General features: G+C 41.6%; 1 protein-coding gene across 1 annotated transcript in view; it reads right to left on the minus strand.

Annotated features, from left to right (window-relative positions):
• arhgap24 (Rho GTPase activating protein 24) overlaps nucleotides 1-25,106 on the minus strand; it is a 216,678-nt gene that overhangs the window by 181,451 nt on the left and 10,121 nt on the right. Inside the window, exon 2 of the mRNA XM_036587719.1 lies at nucleotides 5,689-5,841. Coding sequence (XP_036443612.1) covers nucleotides 5,689-5,838 — 150 coding nt within the window. The 5' untranslated portion in view covers nucleotides 5,839-5,841. The remainder of the gene's footprint in view (nucleotides 1-5,688; nucleotides 5,842-25,106) is intronic.

Consider the following 25,106-nt stretch of genomic DNA (forward strand, 5'->3'; position numbering starts at 1 on the left):
TTACATCAACTCAAGGTGCTTTACGGAAAAATAAACAAAACAAAATTAATAAAAACACGTCTAAAAAGAAGCGTCTTACGATTCCACACTGTTAGAAATAAAGGTTCTGTACATTTTTCGTTCATCAAGGTACAAACAGTGTAAATGTTCCCTCAAAGCTCCAACAGTGGTTTTAAGGTCTGATTGTGAACCTTAAATAAGTTTCTCCAGGTGAAAAGTTCGTATTTGTACCTTTTCATAACCGAATGTTTTAAACAGAACAGTAAAATAAAAGCCTGGAGACGAGACGGGGTGTGTGGAGTCAGTACAGCTTAGAACATATCATTTCAGTGGATTATGGTTCAGTTATGTTCCCTGACTAAAGGTGCTGAGATGGGGCCTTGAGGGTCCCACCCCAGTGACAAGAGGGGAACCACCCCAGAGACAGTTTAGTACCTTTATTTCTGAGAGTGTACTTAAAAAGAACCAAAATTTCTTAGAATAAAAGAAAATCTATGAAACACGTCTAAAAGGAAAAGTCTTAAGATTCTTCTTAAAACATACAGCATTTCTAAAACAAAGCAAAATTAATTTATAAAAATATGTCTAAAAAGAAAAGTGTTCAGATTATTTCGAAAACAGATAAAAAGAGTCTTAAGATTCTTAAGAAGTTGAGGTATTAAGATTTACGCTATTCTTCAGTTCAGTAGGAAATCAGAGGTGTGTTGATCTCAGAGCAGCTGTGTTGCAAACAACGAAGAAAATGTGATCATCTGGATTAAAAGCACTTAGAAAAGTGATGCGTCCCCAAACTTTTGATGGGCAGTGAAACGTCTGTCTCACTCTGTTTCTGCCTGTCTGTCTGCGATGCTGCAGCCAAGAGCAGAGGATGAAGTTAGCGCTCATAAAATCTCTCTCTCTTCTCTCTCTGTCGTTCTCTTTCTTTCTCTCTTCGTTTTTCTTCTTTTTTCTCTCAAAGTCTGTCTTTTTTCTCACCCTCACGCTCATATTGCTCTCTCTTTTTCTTGTCCTCTCTCTCTCTTTCTTTTTCTTTCTGTCTCTTTTTTCTCTCTTTCTCTGTCTTTCTTCGAAGTTCTCTCTCCATCCCTCTCTCTTTCTCTCTCCATCACTCTCTCTCTTTCTCTCTCCATCTCTCTCTTTGTCTTTACCTCCTCTGACTCTTTCTCTCTCTCTCCCATTATTTTTCTTTCTCTTTTCTCTCTTTCTCTTTCTTCCACTTTCTCTCCATCAATCTCTCTCTCAGTCTCTCTCTTTCTCTCTGTCTCACTCTCTTGCTCATTATGTCCTCTGACTCTTTCTCCATCTCTCTTTCTTTCTCTATCTCTCTCCTTCTCTCCTTCATCCTCATTCATTTTTTCTGTCTGTCTTTTTCTCTCTGTCTTCCTTCCTTTTTCTCTACATCTCATTCATTTCATTCTAACTCTCTCTCTCTCCTTCTCTTTCTCTCTCATTTCTTTTTCTGTCGCTTTTCTCTCTGCCTTTCTTTTTCATCCTCTCTCCCTCACTGTCTCTCTCTTCCTCTTTACCTCCTCTGACTCTTTTTCTCTCTCTCTCATATTTCTGTCTCTCTTTTTCTCATCCTCTCTTTCATTCTTTCTCTTTTTCTTTTTCTTCCGTTCACTTTCTCTTCATCACTCTCTCTCTCTTTCTCTTTCCCTCTCTCTGACTCTTTATCTCTCTCTTTCTCTTTACCCCCCCACCACTCTCTCTCTTCCAGGCCTCAGTCAGTAAAAGTTAGTCCAAACACGGCCAGAATCTCTGCTGAATCTCTGCAGAGTGGTGTCGGCGGTTTTTCAACATCTGCCCCTTTTCTTGCTTTGTCTTTTCTTGTTGTTGTTGTACTCAGAGCAGCAGACTGTTGCCGTAGAAACCACACAGCATCTGCTGGGTTACTGACTCCAGCTTAGTCATATGGAACAGATTAGAAGCAGCAATCAAACAATATTCTAAAGCACAAAACTGCTCTTTCATGTTTAGACGCTGGCTGTCGTACCATCAAAACCGTCATAACAGCCTCCGTCCACAGCCCGGCTTTCCGTCCACTTTACATCTGACTGTAAAACATCACTGCGGCTGATTAGAGCTTCGGAACGTCTGGAACAGGAGCAGCAGGAGAGAGACGGGATCAGGGAAATGACTGCAGTTCTAGCAGCTCCAGAATCTGCTTTTGAAGAGGAGGTTCACTTTCTGTCTGAAAGTTTCCAGAGTTTCTTCTGAAATGAAGGTGTTCATAGTGAGTCTGTGCTGCAGTAACAGCCTCTACTCTTCTGGGAAGGCTTTATACTGGATGTTGAAAATTGCTGTGAGGATTTGATTAAAAGATGGTGAGGTTCATCTCTGTCCCCTCTTTTCCAAAAATTCGTCTTAATATAAACCAAACATGAATCCACTTTATTATTCAGTTATAACATTCTGGCATTCCGATCTGCTCAGTTGAGTCATTGTGGAAAAGATCAATTACATCCTCAAACAAACAGATTTTCTTTCCCCATGTACACCAGGGGTCTCAGATTCAAATAACCTGGGGCCACTAGCCAGGTGGTCTTCTCTGAGGGGAAAAAGTGTCCAGTATCAATTTTAACTATATGTATATACACACTTAAGAGGCCGCGTCCAAATGAAGTCGAAACTAAGACTAGACTGAGTCCGAATATGTCCAGACTGAGACAAGACTGAGTCCAAATGATGTGGAGACCGAGACCAGACTGAGTCCAAATGATGTGGAGACCGAGACCAGACCGAGTCCAAATGATGTGGAGACCGAGACCAGACCGAGTCCAAATGATGTGGAGACCGAGACCAGACCGAGTCCAAATGATGTTGAGACAGAGAGAAGACTGTCTGAGACAAGTCACTTATATATTTTGCCATTCTATGTAAAATAATAATAATAATAAATAATAATAATGTATAGAACATTTTTCATATTGGTGGCAATTCAAAGTACTTTAAGGGCAGATGATGAAGTTTACCAGCAATGGAAGAAGAAAAATAAATGAAGCTTATGATTATTAATTTAAAAATATAGCAATGAGAAGGACGCTTCTGCAGAGCAAGGCTGTACTCACAACAACACTTCATCAATTTTAGATTATAATCAAAAACATGAATATGTTATGAGACTGACAGTTTAGAATCTGGTTTGGGTTCTGCACGTTTCACATGTGAAATCTATGTGACTTTTCTGTAAGAGTGACTTTCCTCCACCTGCTTTAATGAACGTGTGAGAAAAGGTCTGAATATCAGATTACACCACACTGCGAGTTCCACAGATAAAATATGGAGACTTTGAATCTTCAAAGGGTTCTGTTTGCTTTAAGACACATATTTAAGATATTCGGTGTCCTGCGGTAACAGCGCCAAGGCCTGATTCAAAGCGCGGCGTGGGGAGCTGCTATATGATACTGTTGTGTTGGATTAAGCCTGTGGGCTCAGAACCCGCCTTAACGGGCACTAAACACATACATTACAGCTCAGAGACAGAAGGAGGAGCAGGAGGAGGAGGAGGAGGAGGAGGAAGGGCATGTAGAGCAGAGCACAGGCTACAATGTTAACACACACGTCTTCATGAGACTCAAACTTGTTCAAACAGGACGCAGATTCAATCCAAACATAACTGAATTGTTGTAAAGTAATTATGCATTTAATAATGTAATTATATGGCTTTGTTTAAACAGTACAAATAAAACTCCGTTCTTTAACTAGTTTATATGTTGTATATTTATTATTTGTATATATAGATAATTTCAGTAATAATATTTGCACTTCTGGTAGATGCTAATTGCATTTTGTCACCTTGCACTAAACAATGACAAAATTAAATCTATCTATCTATCTATCTATCTATCTGTCTGTCTGTCTATCTATCTATCTATCTACCTATCTATCTATCTGTCTATCTATCTATCTACCTAGCTATCTAGCTATCTAGCTGGACGCTGTTGGCTGGATATATTTTTGGTTAGTGGACTATTCTCAGTCCAGCACTGACAGTGAGGTGTTTAAAAACTCCAGCAGCACTGCTGTGTCTGATCCACTCACACCAGCACAACACACACTAACACACCACCACCACATCAGTGTTACTGCAGTGCTGAGAATGACCCACCACCCAAATAGTACCTGCTCTGTGAGGGTCCATGGGGGTCCTGACCACTGAAGAACAGGGTAAAAGGGGGCTAACAAAGTATCAGAGAAACAGATGGACTACAGTCTGTAACTGTAGAACTACAAAGTGCACCTATATAGTAAGTGGAGCTGATAAAATGGACAATGAGTGTAGAAACAAGGAGGTGGTCAGAATGTTATGCCTGATCGGTGTATTTATGAGGTTATTAAGCCGTGTGCAATTCCCCTAAAAGGTGCATGTGGGACGAGAGGGCCTGGCTCACAACAGACGTTCCAGGTTATCCTAAAGGTGTTCAGGGGGTTGAGGTCAGGGCTCTGTGCTGAAATATAATTCCACTATGAGTCCATTAAGGTACCATCTTAAAAAAACAGTACCCAGCCGTTTTGCTGGGGGCAAAACATCACAGTCAACCATCACTTTGGTAGCTGCAAAGAGAACTTTCAAACTGACTGACTGCAAAAGACACGATGCTGCTTCACTGTCAACAGTGAAGGATCTCAGGAGCTTCATAGGAGAGTGAACAAGCGTTCTTATTGTGTGTCAATGCTGTGTGTTTATTGTGTCCGTTGCACAGAAATAATTCTAGTTGTGTTTTATCTCCGTCTTTGTGGAGGGGTGTGAATAGTTTTTCACAGCAGGGGGTCTCACCCCCCCTTTTCCCCCTCAGTGCTCACTAGCAGCTCAACAACATTTCACACAGAGAGACAACAGAGTGCTGCACAATTAAAAAAGATGCTTCTTCAAGGGTTCTTTAGTACAGGCAGTGGCTCTATTTAGAACCATAAGTTCTACATAGAACCATTTCACGCTAAAAACGTTCTCTGCACGGTGAAATGGCTCTTCAGATTGCTAGAAAATGTGTTTTATGGGTTTTATATAAAACATTGTTGAAAATGCTTCAGTGCACACTTAATAAAGAGAATGGTTCTATATAGTACCATGAACACTCAAAGAATCATGAAGCATGAGAAAAAGGGTTCTTTGCGTCATGAAAAGGTTCTCCAGATTGATAGAAAATGTGCATAAATGTGCTATAGATGGCTCTATATAGAACCTTTTGAAAAAGTTCTATATAGCACCAAAAGGGTTCTTATGTTGTTACAAGCTTGACATCACAACAATAGAAGAACCCTTTTGGGTGCTATATAGAACGATCTACAGCACATTCTCCATCAATCTGGAGAACCATTTCACCACGCAAAGAACTCTTTAATCATGCAAATCGTGTTCATGGTTCTACATAGAACCATTTTCCTTATTAAAGAACCCTTGAAGCACCATCTTTTTTTAAGAGCAAAGAAGAACCCTTTTGCTGCTATATAGAACCTTTTTCAAAAAGGTTCACCGTCAATCTGAAGAACTATTTCACCTCGCATTCAGTCATGAAGTGGTTCTACACAGAAGGCATGGTTTTAAACAGAACGAAAACTTGACGAAAGAACCCTTGAAGAACCCATCTGTGTAGTTCATCTAAAGATATGTATGTGTGTATGTTTTTAACTCTTCGTGGGGACCGAATGTGTCCAGGATGATGTGTGTAAGTTACTGAGCTCTCCTACCAGAGCTTTGGTCTCGTCCTCGTCTCTGTAGTAGTAGAGCTGATCTCCTCTCAGTACGAACCAGCGCGAGTGCCACGTCTTCACGAAGCCGCCCTGCTTCCTCAGCCAACCGCGGCGCAGCACCTGAGGCTTCATCCCGGCCTCCTCCATCACCTGCAGCACAGAGAACCAATCGGTTTCATCAGATTAGTGGACAGTGTGTCCGAAAGCCTGTAAACTCCAGCGTTTCTTCTGGAATGAAGGGTATTATTGGCTTGTTTTAGTTCATTAGTTTTACTATTAGAAGTCTGTGCTGCAGTAACAGCCTCTACACACTTAAAAAGATGGTTCTCAGACAAGAGTTTTATATGATTCTATATAGAACCTTTTTGAAAAGGGTTCTATTTAGCACCCAAAAGCGTTCTTCTATTGTTATGATGTCAAGCCTGTACTAATAGGAGAGCCCTTTTGGGTGCAATATAGAACCCTTTTCAGAAAGATTCTATATAGAACCATATACAACACATTCTCCATCAATCCAAAGAACGATTTCACCACGTAGAGAACCGTTTAGGAATGCAAAGGGTTCTTTAAGATTTCATGGTTCTTTGTAGACATTGTCTTTACTAAAAGAACCCTTGAAGAACCATCTTCTTAAGCATGTAGGTGTACAATTACAGACTTTTTTGGTTTGTTTATTTTTTTTTGTATTTTTTTTATTGTTATTCACCTCAAAATTTAATCATCACATTGATTTCATGGTTCTACATAGAACCATTCTCTTTACTAAAGAACTCATGAATAGCTATCTTTGTAATAATGTACTCTTCTGGGAAGGCTTTACACTGGATGTTGAACATTGCTGTGAGGATCTGATTGAGCATTAGTGAGGTCAGGTACTGATGTTGGATGGTCAGTTCTGGATAACTCCAACTCATCCCAAAGGTACTGGATGGAGCTCCATCACTCCAGAGAACACAGCTCCACTGCTCCACAGCCCAATGCTGGGGAGCCATTTGGGCTGACCTTTGTTTGGGTAGCTGGTTTGACAAAACACAATATTTATTTCTAATCAGAAACGTGTCTCTTGTAGCTCCGCCTTGCTGGTGTAAAGTTAAAGACAGTAAATCATGTTTTAATAGCTTATAATGGCTTTATCTAACGTCACATACTGAATATTGGTAGTAGCCTGATGGAAATGTTGGAGAGGCATGATCAGACATTATCGTATCGCTGAGACTACATTGCAAAACCAAATTGTTAACAATTTTTATTTAATACCTCTAAAAATGTTGGTGCAAAATAATACTCCTCCATTGTGGCTGGTCTAATAATAGCTATTGGTTAAAGCCACGACAGCTAAATAGACTCACACAGCACCTGTTTTCAAGCTTTAGCCTCATGGCTCTCAAACAATACAGTAAAGGTTTTGGATTCCATGATTAGTTTTATTAGAAATATGAATTGAATATTTGTCATTTTTCATGAAAGTTCAATAAATATTTAATAAAATGCAGTACTAGTTTGAACAGGTGGTCAGTGAGTGGAAGCACAAGGTTGGTGTTTCTAATAAAGTGGCCAATGAGTGGAGGCACAAGGTGGGTGTTTCTAATAAAGTGGCCAGTGAGTGGAAGCACAAGGTGGGTGTTTCTAATAAAGTGGCCAGGAGTGGAAGCACAAGGTGGGTGTTTCTAATAAAGTGGCCAGGAGTGGAAGCACAAGGCGGGTGTTTCTATTAAAATGGCCAGTTAGTGGAAGCACAAGGTGGGTGTTTCTAATAAAGTGGCCGGTTAGTGGAAGCACAAGGTGGATGTTTCTAATAAAATGGCCAGTGAGTGGAATCACAAGGTGGGTGTTTCTAATAAAGTGGGCGGTGAGTGGAATCACAAGGCGGGTGTTTCTAATAAAGCGGCCGGTTTGTGGAATCACAAGGCGGGTGTTTCTAATAAAGTGGGCGGTGAGTGGAATCACAAGGCGGGTGTTTCTAATAAAGTGGGCGGTGAGTGGAATCACAAGGCGGGTGTTTCTAATAAAGTGGCGAGTTAGTGGAAGCACAAGGTGGGTGTTTCTAATAAAATGGCCAGTGAGTGGAAGCACAAGGTAGATGTTTCTAATAAAGTGGCCAGTGAGTGGAGGCACAAGGTGGGTGTTTCTATTAAAGTGGCCAGGAGTGGAAGCACAAGGCGGGTGTTTCTATTAAAGTGGCCAGTGAGTGGAAGCACAAGGTGGGTGTTTCTAATAAAGTGGCTGGTTAGTGGAATCACAAGGTAGGTGTTTCTAATAAAGTGGCCGGTTTGTGGAATCACAAGGCGGGTGTTTCTAATAAAGTGGCCGGTTTATGGAATCACAAGGCGGGTGTTTTTTCTTTTGTTTCTGAAGAACGTCTCTGATATGCAGCTATAATATAATACAAAGCTACAGAACAGCGCTGTGTCCTCGAGTCACCTAGACATTTCCGTGTGGATGCGTGGGCCTCGTCCTGTCCTTGAGAAGACTATTTTAGGATGTGTTTGGACAAATTGAACGTATCTGTTGGAAATGCATTTCAAACGAGCGACAGAGCAGAACTTTGTGTTCTCATCACTTTTTAGAGGTCAGGGATTAAGCTAAATCTCTGCCTTTGTCTTGGATCCTCTCTCTCTCTCTAAGGCCACATCAAGAATTCAGACAGAGCAGATGTCGGAGCAAAATTTATATTAAAACATGCCAAAAATCATCCTCCTGTCTCCTCCACCATTCAGACTTTGAAAGCAACTCTTTCAATGTTGATTAATCTGAGCCATTACCAATCATTCAAACAGTGTTTATTTATTTATTTATTGGAATAAAGATGCTGCGCATATAAAGACCAAAGCCAATATTTTAACGTGAATTTCTCCTTTTAAAAGCCAGTCATGTTATAACCTCTTATACCATATTCTTTCTTTAAGACCATTCACAGAGCTGAGCTTAATACACTACATATCCAAAAGTCTGTTGACTCCAGAGTTTCCTCTGTAATGAAGGTGTTAATAGTGAGTCTGTGCTGCAGTAACAGCCTCTACTCTTCTGGGAAGCCTTCACACTAGATGTTGAACATTGCTGTGAGGATTTGATTGAGCATTAGTGAGGTCAGGTACTGATGTTGGATGGTCAGTTCTGGATCACTTCAACTCATCCCAAAGGAATTGGATGGAGAACACAGTTCCACTGCTCCACAGCCCAATGCTGGGGGGCTTTATACCCGTCTAGCCCATGCTGGGCACTGGACATGATGACCTTAGGCTGCTCCAGAGCTCCATTCTACTGATCAGTGCTTTTCTACAGAGAATATTCAAGCTGTGTCAGCAATGGGTGCTTAAATTAGCTGAATTCACTCATTAGCAGGACTGTCCGCACACTTTTGGACACCTACTGTAGGTTCCCAACAGTGATGCATCATCTAATGAATGTGAAAACTGACTTAAATTAAATACAATTAAATCTTACAATCAAATTTTCCCCAAATACAGCTGATTAAGGCATGTTTGGGTTCTGAAGTTCGATTCTTCAGTCTTAGCGCTGGAGCTATGGGGATAATGTTGCTGATGCATCTCTGAGAGAGACGTGGTGAGGTAGATATGCACTAGCACCATGCTAATTGGTGAATTACTACTACAGGCTTCTATTACTTGTTAGCTACATTAGCTTTGTAGCTCCAGTGCTAAAACACCAAATATGTCTCAGCGGATCGTTTTGGTGTAAGAAGAGACACAATGTAAACTTGCTTTAAAAGACAATGTAAATCGAAAATCAGAACATTTTTATTCCGTGACGAACATCTGAGTGAAACTGGCTACTGGAGTGTGAATTAACTGTGGACAGGAAATGATTTTACCATTCAGGATTTGATTGGAGCCTAAAAAGCAGGCGTTCTGAAATGAACATGTAGTCAGACTACGCAGAAAAGCCAGAGAAAACAGATAAACAGATAATTGTTAAAAAACAAATATTTGTTTTCAGTAGTTTCTGAAATATGATTCATTATTTGTTCAAAGCTTGAATGTATTCTTTGTTTACTTTTTAAAATGTAGTGGAGGCAAAGAGCCTATCAGCAGGCTAGACTGTTAGCGTCTGCATCTCACAGCCTCATAATCTCTCATCCTTACAGCCTCACAACCTCTCAGCCTCTCAGTCTCACAGCCTCATAATCTCTCATCCTTACAGCCTCACAACCTCTCAGCCTCTCAGTCTCACAGCCTCATAATCTCTCAGCCTTACAACCTCACAATCTCTCAGTCTCACAGCCTCATAATCTCTCAGCCTTACAGCCTCACAACCTCTCAGCCTCTCAGTCTCACAGCCTCATAATCTCTCAGTCTCACAGCCTCATAATCTCTCAGCTTTACAGCCTCACAACCTCTCAGCCTCTCAGTCTCACAGCCTCATAATCTCTCAGCCTTACAACCTCACAATCTCTCAGTCTCACAGCCTCATAATCTCTCAGCCTTACAGCCTCACAACCTCTCAGCCTCTCAGTCTCACAGCCTCATAATCTCTCAGCCTTACAACCTCACAATCTCTCAGTCTCACAGCCTCATAATCTCTCAGCCTTACAACCTCACAATCTCTCAGTCTCACAGCCTCATAATCTCTCAGCCTTACAGCCTCACAACCTCTCAGCCTCTCAGTCTCACAGCCTCATAATCTCTCAGCCTTACAACCTCACAATCTCTCAGTCTCACAGCCTCATAATCTCTCAGCCTTACAGCCTCACAACCTCTCAGCCTCTCAGTCTCACAGCCTCACAATCTCTCAGTCTCACAGCCTCATAATCTCTCAGCCTTACAGCCTCACAATCTCTCAGTCTCACAGCCTCATAATCTCTCAGCCTTACAACCTCTCATCTCTCAGTCTCACAGCCTCACAATCTCTCAGCCTTACAGCCTCACAATCTCTCAGTCTCACAGCCTCATAATCTCTCAGCCTTACAGCCTCATAATCTCTCAGTCTCACAGCCTCATAATCTCTCAGCCTTACAACCTCTCATCTCTCAGTCTCACAGCCTCACAATCTCTCAGCCTTACAACCTCACAATCTCTCAGCCTTACAGCCTCATAATCTCTCAGCCTTACAACCTCACAATCTCTCAGCCTTACAACCTCACAATTTCTCAGCCTTACAGCCTCACAATCTCTCAGTCTCACAGCCTCATAATCTCTCAGCCTTACAGCCTCACAATCTCTCAGTCTCACAGCCTCATAATCTCTCAGCTTTACAACCTCACAACCTCTCAGTCTCACAGCCTCATAATCTCTCAGCCTTACAGCCTCACAATCTCTCAGTCTCACAGCCTCATAATCTCTCAGCCTTACAACCTCTCATCTTCTCAGTCTCACAGCCTCACAATCTCTCAGCCTTACAGCCTCATAATCTCTCAGCCTTACAACCTCACAATCTCTCAGCCTTACAGCCTCATAATCTCTCAGCCTTACAGCCTCACAACCTCTCAGCCTCACAGCCTCATAGTCGCTCAGCCTTACAGCCTCACAACCTCTCAGTCTCACAGCCTCATAGTCGCTCAGCCTTACAGCCTCACAACCTCTCAGTCTCACAGCCTCATAGTCGCTCAGCCTTACAGCCTCACAATCTCTCAGCCTCATAGTCGCTCAGCCTTACAGCCTCATAAACTTTCAGCCTCTCAGTCTCACAGCCTCATAATCTCTCAGCCTTACACCCTCACAACCTCTCAGCCTCTCAGTCTCACAGCCTCATAGTCGCTCAGCCTTACAGCCTCACAACCTCTCAGTCTCATAGCCTCATAATCTCTCAGCCTTACAGCCTCACAATCTCTCAGTCTCACAGCCTCATAATCTCTCAGCCTTACAGCCTCACAACCTCTCAGTCTCACAGCCTCATAATCTCTCAGCCTTACAACCTCATAATCTCTCAGCCCCATGTCATCACAGTCTCACAGCCCCACAACCTCTCAGCTTCACTATCTTTCAGCTTTACAGCCCCACAATCTTTTGGTCTTACAGCCAAAAGTGAGAGAGTAACTCTAGATGTAAAGTCACGAGAAGAAACGAGGTTGTCTGTCGACATAAATGTACACGCAGCCAGAACAGGAGGACCTCCGTGTTGAGTATCGTCTGGTACCAATTTGATCCTGTTTTAGTAGATACTACAGTGGTGTAATGGATAATACAGCCACACAATCTAGGTGAGATTTACTGGTCTGCTAAATAACCCTACAGTAAAGTCGCTTTGTTATTAGGACGTGCATAACTTGACATTCAGGACTGACATGTTTTATATTTGGTCTGTATTTTTTTTATCAGGAGAGGCTGTTCGGCAGTCAGTGCAGCTGTGTTGCCACGTTGTCGCCCATACCGAAGCAGAAGTATAGTGCTCTGTGTCTAAGACGACTGCACCAGCTTTGATAAACTCCAGATGTGTTAGTCTAGTACTGTTCCACTCATCTGTCCAACAAGTGCAGAGCTGCGGTCAGCACACTCTCTCTGATCTACTGCCATTTCATACGTACTTACAGCACCCTTATACTTATATACGCACAAAAACACCGACATATTCGTACATGCACACATAAATATTCATGTGTGCACAACAGGGGCCCTCTGGATAGTTCATGCCTCGCCTCATTTGCCTCAGCAGAACCTGTTGCAACATTAAAAGTGACAGTTTACTTTGTTATAGCTCCATAATTCCATCTCTTACTCAGCATGCTGCAGCTGTGAACACAAATATAAACATGACTGCATGTTTATTCCACTGACTGTTCAGATTGTTCTCCTACAGTTCAGAAAACTGGTTAAAATAAAGTGAGAGCTTTCAGACATTCACATTCTTCTTCTTTCATTATCTATTTAAACTCAATATATATATGTATGCATGTGTATATATGTGTATGTGTATATATATATATATATACACACACACACACACACACACACACACACTCTATCATTATTTATAGGGTACTGTACCCTTGTGAAAATGTCAGAGAGATATGTCAAGGTATGAGACCTTGTGGCCATGAGGGGCAGGGATGCAGTCTCACTTCCTGCTCTAAAATTATGGGGTGTGGCTAAAATAAGGCTCTGCCTACAGACTAAAACTGTGTTTCAGTAGGAACATGAGCATTTTTTGATTTTTGAATTCTTTAAGTAATCATAAATGTAATTAAAAAATTAAAAACTTTATTCAAAGGCCCATGTCATTACCGAAACAATTTTCGTCCACAGGTGGAGCCTTATTTTAGCCACACCCCTGCATTTTAGAGCAGGAAGTGAGACTGCATCTCTGTCCTTCACGGCCACAAGGTCTCACGCATGCCTCTCACCCTGCTCTGGCTAAGGACTCGACTTCCCAGAATCCTCTGAGAGATCACGTGACTGGCACACCTCACTCCTCCGTGGACTCAATCTCGCAGGACTCCCTAACAGTCTCACCACCAGTGCCAACCAATCACTGTTCTTCCTTGCCTGGGTATCGGTGTGTATCACCTGTGTTTGAGTATTGTTACCTGTTTAGTTAGTATATAATCCTGGGCTTTTAGCTTAGTCCTAATCCTGGGCTTTTATCAGAGTCCTAATCCTGGGCTTTTATCAGAGTCCTAATCCTGGGCTTTTATTTTAGTCCTTTGTGAAGTATTGCATCTTTCAACAGTACTGCTGACTGCCATTTCTTGTTTTGTTCTATCCGTGTTCAGAACCTGTTTCCAGTATTTTTGGCCTTTTGTCTGCCTTTCTAGATGATCTCCGTTACGTTTTGTCTGGTTTTGACCTTGGCCTGATTTTCGACTACGCCTCTCTTGGACCCCAGTAAAGTCTATTAGTGAGAACTTAGTTTTTTTTGTAAGTAAATGTGTCCCAAAGTGGAACATTAAACCCCCCAATAAGTGTAATAAATGTTAATGAACTGAGAAAAAAGTAGATTACTTACTAATGTACCTAAGTAGAATTAAAAGTATCTTCATTTAAAAGTAGAAATACAAATCGCTGCTGTTGGACCAAAACCTCCAAAATGGCAACTTTACAGAAGATGGAAAAAACATACTTTACTTTTAACACAAATCAATGGAACCAGAACTTTTTCCAAGTAATTTTGGGCTGTTTCTTTTGATCCATTCATCTTGAAATTTACACCCAATATAAAGGACAGTAGGTATTTTCAAATTATGACAAACGCTGAAAAACGACAAAAATGGAGATACGAGGTTTTGGTCCAACAACAGCGAAATACATCTGCTTGAGTAGATGGGACTGAGTTTATGAGTCACCACATGAAGTACATTTCTAGGTTGAATACTAAACGTATCAGTTTTTTCACTCTCACACTACACAATGGGACACAGACACAACACAGTGTCGTTTTATTGACTCTTGACCTGACTGTGTCCCCTGAACAGGCGCACGTGTGCCAGCACTCCTTCTTGGAGATTTATTGCTGCTGTCTCCGGCTCTGCGGGGCGTCCAAGGCACTGACTGCCTAAATATTGAGCGACTCAGGAAACTGAGACAGCTGAGACACAGAGAGGGTAAAAGGAGCCCACCATATCACACACAGGCTGACTTTATCAGAGCTTTAGATCCAATACAGAAAGACGTTCAGCCAAAATGACCTGATGGTTTGACGGATTGTGCCGCTTGCTGAACAGATCTCCTAATCACCACCTCGTTTGTCCACAGTCAGGAGCACACATGGGCTTCTTCAACGGCAACTTCATTTTTAAGGGTGTTTTAGGACCGATTCTGGGCTCATTTGGGGGAGGGACTCATTATCGGTGGTTTACTTTCTGTGGATCAATTGCACAATTCCATACCCCTGCTGAAAAAACGCATACAAACCATTGGGTTAATTTCACAGTGTAAAGGATCCTAATGGTTTAACAGGCGACCAGTGGCTGATTCTAAATGCATTTGATGGCTTCCAAATGGGATGTAAAGGCGTTCTACATGAAACTAGTGGTCTCTATTGGAAACCATGAATCCAATTCCCATTAGAAAGCAAAACCATTAAGCTTTAATCCTGTTCCAGCAGGGACGTCACTATTCTGTGTGCAGCTTTGCACAATGATCAGCACTAGCTTCATCCGTTCTCCCAGACCACTGATTTCAGGAGGACCAGAGATCAGTTCTCTGTTCCGCTCCCAGCCTCGAAAACAGCTTTCAAACTCGAACAAACACACCAAACTCACAGAGCAAGTGGACCTGGGTCCAGAAAAAAGCTCTAGTGCTGTAACGCTGGGTTGTGGATTAGACACTCGCAGATAAAAGATAAACCCTAAGGTTTATTAAAAGGGGAATGAGCTGAAGTAACAGGGTTAACACCAGACCAGGTCAAGAAAGCAAGCACACACAGGTAGACTAAGCCAAAAGACAGATGCGAGAATCGGCAACGAGGAAACAAAGCAAGGTCATAAACAGAACAGCCATCAGACAGATGAGCGGCTCGGTGTGCACAACGTTCAAGCAGACAGGTTTACATACACGGCAATACAGGTGATGATAATCAGTATTCAGGTGACTGTGATCTGCTGGGTGGCTCGTGATTGGCTGGTGGAGTCATGTGACTGATGGAAGGATTCTGGGAAGAGTCCATAATGGCATGAAAGTCCGACTGAGAACCACGAGGCGTGATGAGTGTGAATGAACCCGGATTGTCTGGGCCTGATGTACTTTTGTGCAAGTTTCAGGCGCAAATAAGCACGTTATGTTCAAAACTGGGGCGTTTGAGGGGGGAAGCAAAAAACACGGGATGATCACGTAAAAGTGGGTGGAGATATTACACGCTATATATTCCGTACAATTCTGTACAACCGTTTAAGTAGATCACTCCGCCTTTTAAAACCAGGCATACATTTGCATTAGTGTCTCAGAGACGTGTAAGCAGAACCTGGAGATTCTCTCAGAGAAATAAAGCAGATCTCAATATTATATTAATGAAGGATCACTGATTTCTGAATTAGCTCCTAAACCCCCTTAGAAGAAAAGGGTAGATTAATATCAGTTCTGCTGGTGAAGGAGAAAAGCGTGAGTTCTCCTTCTGCACTGCCAGACCGCTGAGAGAGTTCTGTGATCTAGAACAGAGCTGTATAAGAATAAGGTCTTACACTTTTCTCATGGAAATATTATGTAGCTGAGGCTGGGCTGAGACGAGTCAGACTCTAAAGAGTTAATCCACATGTGAGACAACTTTTTGATCGAAGTGAAAAAATCTGAGTTTTATTTCTCAGGAGCCGAATTTCAGAAACAGGAGAAAACGGCTTCAGTCTCGCTCTGATTTCACACTGGACTGAGCTGTGTCTAGGAGAAGAACCTGAGATCAGGAGGAGATCTCATTTAGAACATTTCTCTCCTCTGGGAGGACTTATTAACCATTCTGACGTTTGTGAAAGAGGTTTAGTTGCTGGGAAACTCAACAGTCTCAACAGCAGAGACAACAGTGATTGGTGGAGTGAGTTCACGTCATCTGAGATTTCATAGAGAGTGAATTAAATGTCTCATTTTCACCACCAAAAAAATCTGTTCTAATAAACATGTTCTAATAAATTCATTAACATCTGAATAAACTGCATTTGATGTGTAAAGACCTGCGGTAAATTGAACATTAATTTTAGACGCGTTGTGGCTGCATATTATGGTCACATCTGCGTTCGTTTGTACATCTGGCCCAGAGTGTCTCTCTCGTCAATAATTCAGGATCGGCAGGACTACATTAACCCAGAGTGGCTCACTGGATTGGAATTGATATTGTCTGACACCAGATTAGTCTGTATCAGGGAAGTGGCACCAGCTTCGAGAGGCACTGCTGTGTGCGTATGGTGAGAGATGCAGCCTCTTAACCCAGACACTGTGTCAGACATAAAGAGGCTTATTGATGCAAAATCATAAATAAATAATGCAGTACAGTCTGCTGAACAGGAGCCAGTTATTAATAACATTTGCACTGCATTTCAAACTGAAGACAGAATGAAAAGTCAGAGATTAAACAACAATTGATATGAAAATACTGGCATTTAGGTGGAATTCAGCTGCAAGCCATTTGCAGAATTCCAGAATTCCAGAAATTTGAGAAATTCATCAACTCAAATCAGTTACTGCTGCGTGACTGAGAACCAGTGAGTGTGTTTACATGCGCTTAAAATCCGATAACTGCAGAGAATCAGATTTTGTCAGTAATATGGCCAACACGTTTACATGCGCTTGAGTAATCAGATAAAGGGAAACTCCGGGTCTACATGAGTCAGACAGTAATCAGATTTCTGCTTTACAACCAGCCAATAAACTCAGAAGAAGACGAGATGTAAATGTAATGTAAAACTCAAACTTCATGCAGCAGCTTGTTTTTTTTTTTAAACATGGCACCACTTTATCTGAAAATATGACCATAAATCATCTAGAAGATGAAGAATATTTAAATCCATCATTTCGCCATGCATGTATTTGGTTTCCGCATCGCTCCAACAGTGTTTTGCTGCATCTCGTGGCGACGCTACTCGCTTATTCCTGGTGCCGCAGTCTGTTTCACACACTCACAGACTGAGAAATCCGAAAGAAATCAGAGTTTACAGCACTGAGAAATCTGATTACTGAGCTACAATCCAGCCTCTTTATCAGATTTCTTAATCAGATTTCTAGACCTTACTCCGACCATTTGAATAATCAGACAACTGCAGAAATCCAATTGTGATTGGATTATTGAGTGCTTATAAACACACTCAATGACAAAACCAAACCTCTTATTGAACAAATACACAACAAATCAATACGAACTTTAATTGGTCACACACAGACATACACAGTGGAACGTGCAGTGAAATGCTTATATACTGCCCAGACTCTGTTTACATCTCTGAATTCTGCAGAAATTCTAAAATCCCCTTAAAAGTCTGGACCATCGAGGATTGTTTTGTACCTTAAAAGCTGTCAGAATACTTCAAATGCTGAAAAAGCTAAATTAAATAGAACCGTCCCAAAAAACGTTTTTGTAATCAGGCTTGAATATTTTTAAAATTGGTGCACGACGATCATCAGACACCATATGTAGACTAATGCATCAACTATGCTGATGGTATACACCAGTAAGGTGGAGCTACAGGAGCAGCTTTGCAGGCTCTGGAGCAACGTTCTGCTGTTTTCTAGAGCCTGTTTGATAAACATTCACTTGGAGAGTGGTGTCCACTTTGGAGCTGAAGCCAGCAGAATTTTTCCACCCCACAAAAGGCTGTTACCAACAGCCACACGTTGTAGGTATATGTCCACACGTTTGTAGACACCTCTCTCAGCTTTTATTCTGAAATCTGGGAAGATGTTGAAACATTGCTGTGAGAATTTGATTGAGCATTAGTGAGGCCAGGTACTGATGCTGGATGGTCAGGTCTGGGTCACTCCAACTCATTCCAAAGGTACTGGATGGAACTCCAGAGAACACAGCTCCACTGCTCCACAGCCCAATGCTGGGGGGCTTTATACCCCTCTAGCCCACGCTGGGCACTGGACATGGAGACCGTAGGACAGGGGTGCACAACTCCGGTCCTGGAGGGCCGGTGTCCAGCACAGTTTGGAGGTTTTCCTACTTAAACACACCCACTAAACCTGCCAATTAACAGATAAATGCAATCAGGTGTGTCTTGGTAAACTCTGCTGGACACCGGCCCTCTGGGACTGGAGTTGTGCACCCCTGCCTTAGGATCATGTGCAGCTACTCCAGACTGTCCCATTCTATCAGTCAGTGCTTTTCTATGAAGAATATATATAAACTGAAGACATAAAGATTGATGGCCTTTATTTCTTAGCTTTCCGGCTGTCCCTGCTCTGCAGCAGAGACAGAGGGAGAGTTTCTCTGTCTGAAATATCAGAGGAGCTGAATCATCATTCCAGTCCACCTGTTCAGTCCAGCATGGCTCTACAGACCTCAGACAAAGGGTCTAACACTGACAAAACAAAATGTAGACAAGACACGATAGAAAGTAGATGAGATGAGATATAAGTGAGATATTCTGTAGATGAGATAAGTTGTAGGTAAGATATAGACGAGACGCAGATGAACCAAGACGTAGACAAGACGCGGATAAGACGTAGATAAAATGCAGATGAGACAATATTTAGACAACATAAAGATGAGACTTGATGTGGATGAGACAGAAAAGATGTAGATGAGACACAGACAAGATGTATATGAGACAAAGACAAGATATAGATGAGACAAAGACAAGATGGAGATGAGAAACAGAGAAGACAGAGATGAGACATAGACAAGGCGTAAATGAGGCACAGACAAAATGTAGATGAGACACAGACAAGATGTAGATGAGACACAGACAAGGTGTAGATGAGACAGACAAGACGGAGATGAGACACAGACAAGGTGCAGATGAGACACAGACAAGATGTAGATGAGACACAGACAAGGCGGAGATGAGACACAGACTAAATGTAGATGAGACACAGACAAGACGGAGATGAGACACAGACAAGGTGTAGATGAGACAGACAAGACGGAGATGAGACAGACAAGGCGGAGATGAGACATAGACAAGACGGAGATGAGACACAGACAAGACGGAGATGAGACACAGACAAGGCGGAGATGAGACACAGACTAAATGTAGATGAGACACAGACAAGACGGAGATGAGACACAGACAAGGCGGAGATGAGACACAGACAAGGCGGAGATGAGACACAGACTAAATGTAGATGAGACACAGACAAGACGGAGATGAGACACAGACAAGGTGTAGATGAGACAGACAAGACGGAGATGAGACACAGACAAGACGGAGATGAGACACAGACAAGACGGAGATGAGACACAGACAAGGCGGAGATGAGACACAGATCTAGACAACACAAATTAAAAATATGGACAAGACAATGTTTAGACAAGATGCAGATGAGACTTGATGTTAATGAGATGCAGATGAAGCAAGATGTAGAAGAGATGCAGACAAGATGAAGATGAGACAGATGAAACAAGATGTTGGATGAGACAGTATGTAGATGAGATGCAGACGAGACGTGTCCTGTCCGTGTCTTACTTTTAATACAAATGAACAGGAACAAAAAGAAATTAGACATGTTTTTGTAGATGAATATTTAGACAAGGATTTAGACATTGGCAAAAAGTGCATCCAGCATAATTTACATGTACTTTACAAATATTTAATGTGCACTTTATGTGATCTTTATGTGTTGTTATAGACACAGATGTAGTTGCACAAGCAGACAAGGGAGGGAAGTCACAGGAGAGAAGCTAAATGGCCCCACAACCCCAAAATATTCATGTTTTCATCTTCCTGGAGGGATCTGAACCCTACAACAAGGGAGAAGCAGACTCACAAACACACATCTTGGCTGAACTGATTGTAGCTCTCTCTCTGTCTCTCTCACTCACACTCTCTCTCTCTCTTAATCAATCACCACAGTGAGGGGAGTCTCTGAAAAACTTCCACGTACAGTCAAACTGCACCGCCTCAGTCTCCCTGTTGTTTAATAAGCTATTTCACACAGCTGACTTCACAAAAGGCCATTTCCCTCGTAAGTCATTTTCTCTCACGCTGTGTCTCATTTCAGTGGACAAGAAGGGAGAGGGTGCTTTTTAAAGGCCACTGCGACTTGACTAATTGACTTTTTATGAAGAAATTAATTATACAAAACAGTAAAAACTGTACACAACTAAATACCAAGCTTGATGAAAATTAAGACATTTTTATGAGCTGCTCTCCACTTTTATACTCATAAATACTTTAGCTTTAGCAGAGCTCAGTAACGCTGAGATTAATAACCGATCGCATTGATTTATCAGTCTACTCAGGCTTTAGCAGAGCTCAGTAACGCTGAGATTAATAACCGATCACACTGATTTATCAGTCTACTCAGGCTTTAGCAGAGCTCAGTAACACTGAGATTAATAACTGATCACATTGATTTATCAGTCTACTCAGGCTTTAGCAGAGCTCAGTAATGCTGAGATTAATAACTGATCATCACATTGATTTATCAGTCTACTCAGGCTTTAGCAGAGCTCAGTAACACTGAGATTAATAACTGATCACATTGATTTATCAGTCTACTCAGGCTTTAGCAGAGCTCAGTAACACTGAGATTAATGACTGATCACATTGATTTATCAGTCTACTCAGGCTTTAGCAGAGCTCAGTAACGCTGAGATTAATAACTGATCATCACATTGATTTATCAGTCTACTCAGGCTTTAGCAGAGCTCAGTAACGCTGAGATTAATAACCGATCACATTGATTTATCAGTCTACTCAGGCTTTAGCAGAGCTCAGTAACACTGAGATTAATAACCGATCACATTGATTTATCAGTCTACTCAGGCTTTAGCAGAGCTCAGTAACGCTGAGATTAATAACTGATCACATTGATTTATCAGTCTACTCAGGCTTTAGCAGAGCTCAGTAACGCTGAGATTAATAACCGATCACATTGATTTATCAGTCTACTCAGGCTTTAGCAGAGCTCAGTAACACTGAGATTAATAACCGATCACATTGATTTATCAGTCTACTCAGGCTTCAGCAGAGCTCAGTAAAGCTGAGATTAATGACTGATCACACTGATTTATCAGTCTACTCAGGCTTTAGCAGAGCTCAGTAACGCTGAGATTAATAACTGATCACATTGATTTATCAGTCTACTCAGGCTTTAGCAGAGCTCAGTAACGCTGAGATTAATAACTGATCACATTGATTTATCAGTCTACTCAGGCTTTAGCAGAGCTCAGTAACACTGAGATTAATAACTGATCACATTGATTTATCAGTCTACTCAGGCTTTAGCAGAGCTCAGTAACACTGAGATTAATAACTGATCACATTGATTTATCAGTCTACTCAGGCTTTAGCAGAGCTCAGTAACACTGAGATTAATAACTGATCATCACATTGATTTATCAGTCTACTCAGGCTTTAGCAGAGCTCAGTAACACTGAGATTAATAACTGATCACATTGATTTATCAGTCTACTCAGGCTTTAGCAGAGCTCAGTAACGCTGAGATTAATAACTGATCATCACATTGATTTATCAGTCCACTCAGGCTTTAGCAGAGCTCAGTAACACTGAGATCAATAACTGATCACACTGATTTATCAAAATGTATCCTGAGCTGAATACAGATACTAAATATCTGTATTCCTAATACATTTTACCAATACTTGTATTTTGTTACATCCCAACACAACAATAACTTAATAATTTACATCAAATCTCACATCATAATAAAACATCTCCTCTTTAACTCAAACACCAATGTAGTATGAATCGTAAGTTTAGAATCTGCACTCTCCACTCAGTTTCTCCGCTTGCTGTAAAGTGCTATGACTATGAAATTACAGTACGCTTTTGATTGTTGATAGCTCTTCCAGTAAAACAAGACACAGTTTCCATTGAAACGGCAGTTATATTTGGTCAAATCCTCCAGACTGAGATGTCTGACAGAAAACAGCTTCCTCTTTCTGAAACAGAGGAGTGTACCACTCTCTGAGGAACTGAGAGCAAATGTGAGTGAGAAACTGGCCAAAAAAGACAAGAAACAGCAGCGTTGTGGTCTTTTTGAAGTGCAAGTCAAATTACAAGTTTTGCTGATTTAAGTGTTAATAAGTTAACATCCTGTACAGAGAACAGTTTCTGTACTGTTTATTTACTGATTTAACACACATAAAAAGTGGCCTGTGAAAAAGTTGTGGCACATTTTATGACTCACGTTTTACCTTTTTTAGTCTCAGTATGTTTTTTTGGTGGAGAAATCCCACCTGTACGTGTGTGAGCTTATTCTCATTTAGAAAATCAAGAGAACATAAGTTTATGAGATGTGTCCAGACTTTTGCATACAACTGGTGACTTTCTGTTGGGTCAAAGCAAACGTCCTCATGGGACAATTTTGAGCACCATTCCAATATGCAGAGGTTCTTTAAACTTTCGAAAAGGTTAACAGCCTCACATGTAAATGCAAAACATGGTTCTTTAAAGAACCTTCAATAAAAAGGTGATTATTCTATGACAGAGCTTGAAAGAACACTTTTTGGTTTAATATGGCACCTATATTTTAGTAATTTTGGACCATTTCTTTTGGTCCATTCATCATGCAATGTTCACTCAATGTAAATGGAAGCTAGAATTTTTGAAGTTATGAAAAAAAAAAAAACAATAAGAAGAGTGACATAACATTCAACAGCGTAGGTTTGTGTTTTGCTCAGAGCAGCTGTTGTGGGTGCTAAATTTAACCTCTGTGGGTGGGAACCACAGAAGTGAAACTTGAAAGAAACAGTGATGTGTGTAAGCTTGGATTTGAGTAATCTGATGCTTTCTGTCATCAGTCATGTGAGGAGTACAGCGGCCGGCAAGACCCCATGTACAGTGCAATTAATAAGGCAGTGCAAACTTATAAATGAAATGTAAATTCAGAAAAGATTTTCATTATTATGTCTACAGCTGAGCTGCTTTTCACAAACAGGCTGCAAACTCTCAAAGGAGATGGAATGTCTGTGATGGAAAACCACTGACAGAAGTTGATAAGGTCGTACAGACTAGTCCAGTAAGTTTGTTGGAACAGTTCTGGATCACTCCAGCTCACCCAAAAGGTACTGGATGGAGCTCCATCAGTCCATAGAACACTGGGTAGCTTTATACCCCTCTTTATACCCCTTTATACCCCTCTAGCCCATGCCTGACACTGGACCTGGTGACCTTAGGCTCATGTGCAGCTGCTCCAGAGCGTCCCATTCCATTGATCAGTGCATTTCTATGGAGATTACACAAGCTGTGTCAGCAATGGGTGGCTGAATGTACTCATTAGAAGTGCTATCTGGATACTTCTGGACATATTCTTGTGTTTTCCATACTTTAATACATTTGATTAAGCTCCAATATCGCTACGAAGCCCTTTATGAGCTCAGGTCAGATGTGCTGGAGCAAGAATTTTGTAATGGTACACTTAGAACTTATTATATGATTTTCAATGTATGTGCTCATTTAGTCAAAATGAAACTGTCAGTGTACTTTCACATGTAAAAGTCTAAAAATAAAAACCGTACTGTTTCATTTTAGTGTCTGTATTCCACTATTTAAATAGCTCCAATCAAAGCATTTAAAATCACTCTGAATTGTACCAAAACCATCTTATCAGGTAAAGAACGAGAAGTAATCAAATTGAATTATTGTGGGCTGAGAGATTTACACCCCAGGAACCAGTGAATATACGTCCTCTAAAATAGCACATCTGGTCTCGCAGCCCCAGCTGTCGATTAGCGACAGCTCTGCCTGCTTACTCAGCATATTTGCTCTCCACATTGGAATGTGACCAATCCTCACTGTTTGACCTGGGCTTTTGTTTTGTCTTTTTACTGCTGGGAAAGTAAAGGCGCTTGGTTACATCTCTGTGTCCAGCTCAGTGACTCCTCCACCCAACTCATTTTTGCTCTAGATCAGGTATCCACGTATCAAAGCGCCAAAAAGCTAAGGAGATATTTCCAGCAGAGGAGCCACATTTACAGCAAATCACCAAATGTCTTCCCATTTCAGAAATCTGCCATCTTCTTGCAAAATCCCTATAATGCAGCCAAAACTGAGCGATATACACCAATCTACAGTTACAGACTGTAGTCCATCTGTTTCTCTGATACTTTGTTAGCCCCCTTTTACCCTGTTCTTCAGTGGTCAGGACCCCCATGGACCCTCACAGAGCAGGTACTATTTGGGTGGTGGATCATTCTCAGCACTGCAGTGACACTGACGTGGTGATGGTGTGTTAGTGTGTGTTGTGCTGGTCTGAGTGGATCAGACCCAGCAGTGCTGCTGGAGTTTTTAAACACCTCAGTGTCGCTGCTGGACTCAGAATAGTCCACCAACCAAAAATGTCCAGCCAACAGCGTCCTGTGGGCAGCGTCCTGTGACCACTGATGAAGGACTAGAGGATGACCAACACAAACTATGCAGCAGCAGATGAGCTGTCGTCTCTGACTTTACATCTACAAGGTGGACTGACAAGGTAGGAGTGTCTAATAGAGTGGACAGTGAGTGGACACAGTGTTTAAAAACTCCAGCAGCACTGCTGTGTCTGATCCACTCGTACCAGCACAACACACACTAACACACCACCAATACCGTCAGTGTTACTGCAGTGCTGAGAATGACCCACCACCCAAATAGTACCTGCTCTGTGAGGGTCCATGGGGGTCCTGACCACTGAAGAACAGGGTAAAAGGGGGCCAACAAAGTATCAGAGAAACAGATGGACTACAGTCTGTAACTGTAGAACTACAAAGTGCACCTATATAGTAAGTGGAGCTGATAAAATGGACAATGAGCGCAGAAACAAGGAGGTGGTCAGAATGTTATGCCTGATCAGTGTACAGACACAAAATCACAGCAGATGTCGGACGTAATCCTTCTGTTACAAAGAACAGCGATTTTTCAGCTGAACTGAAAGGCT

The sequence above is a fragment of the Colossoma macropomum genome, unplaced genomic scaffold (genome assembly GCF_904425465.1).
Source record: "Colossoma macropomum unplaced genomic scaffold, Colossoma_macropomum, whole genome shotgun sequence".
Classification (NCBI taxonomy): domain Eukaryota; kingdom Metazoa; phylum Chordata; class Actinopteri; order Characiformes; family Serrasalmidae; genus Colossoma; species Colossoma macropomum.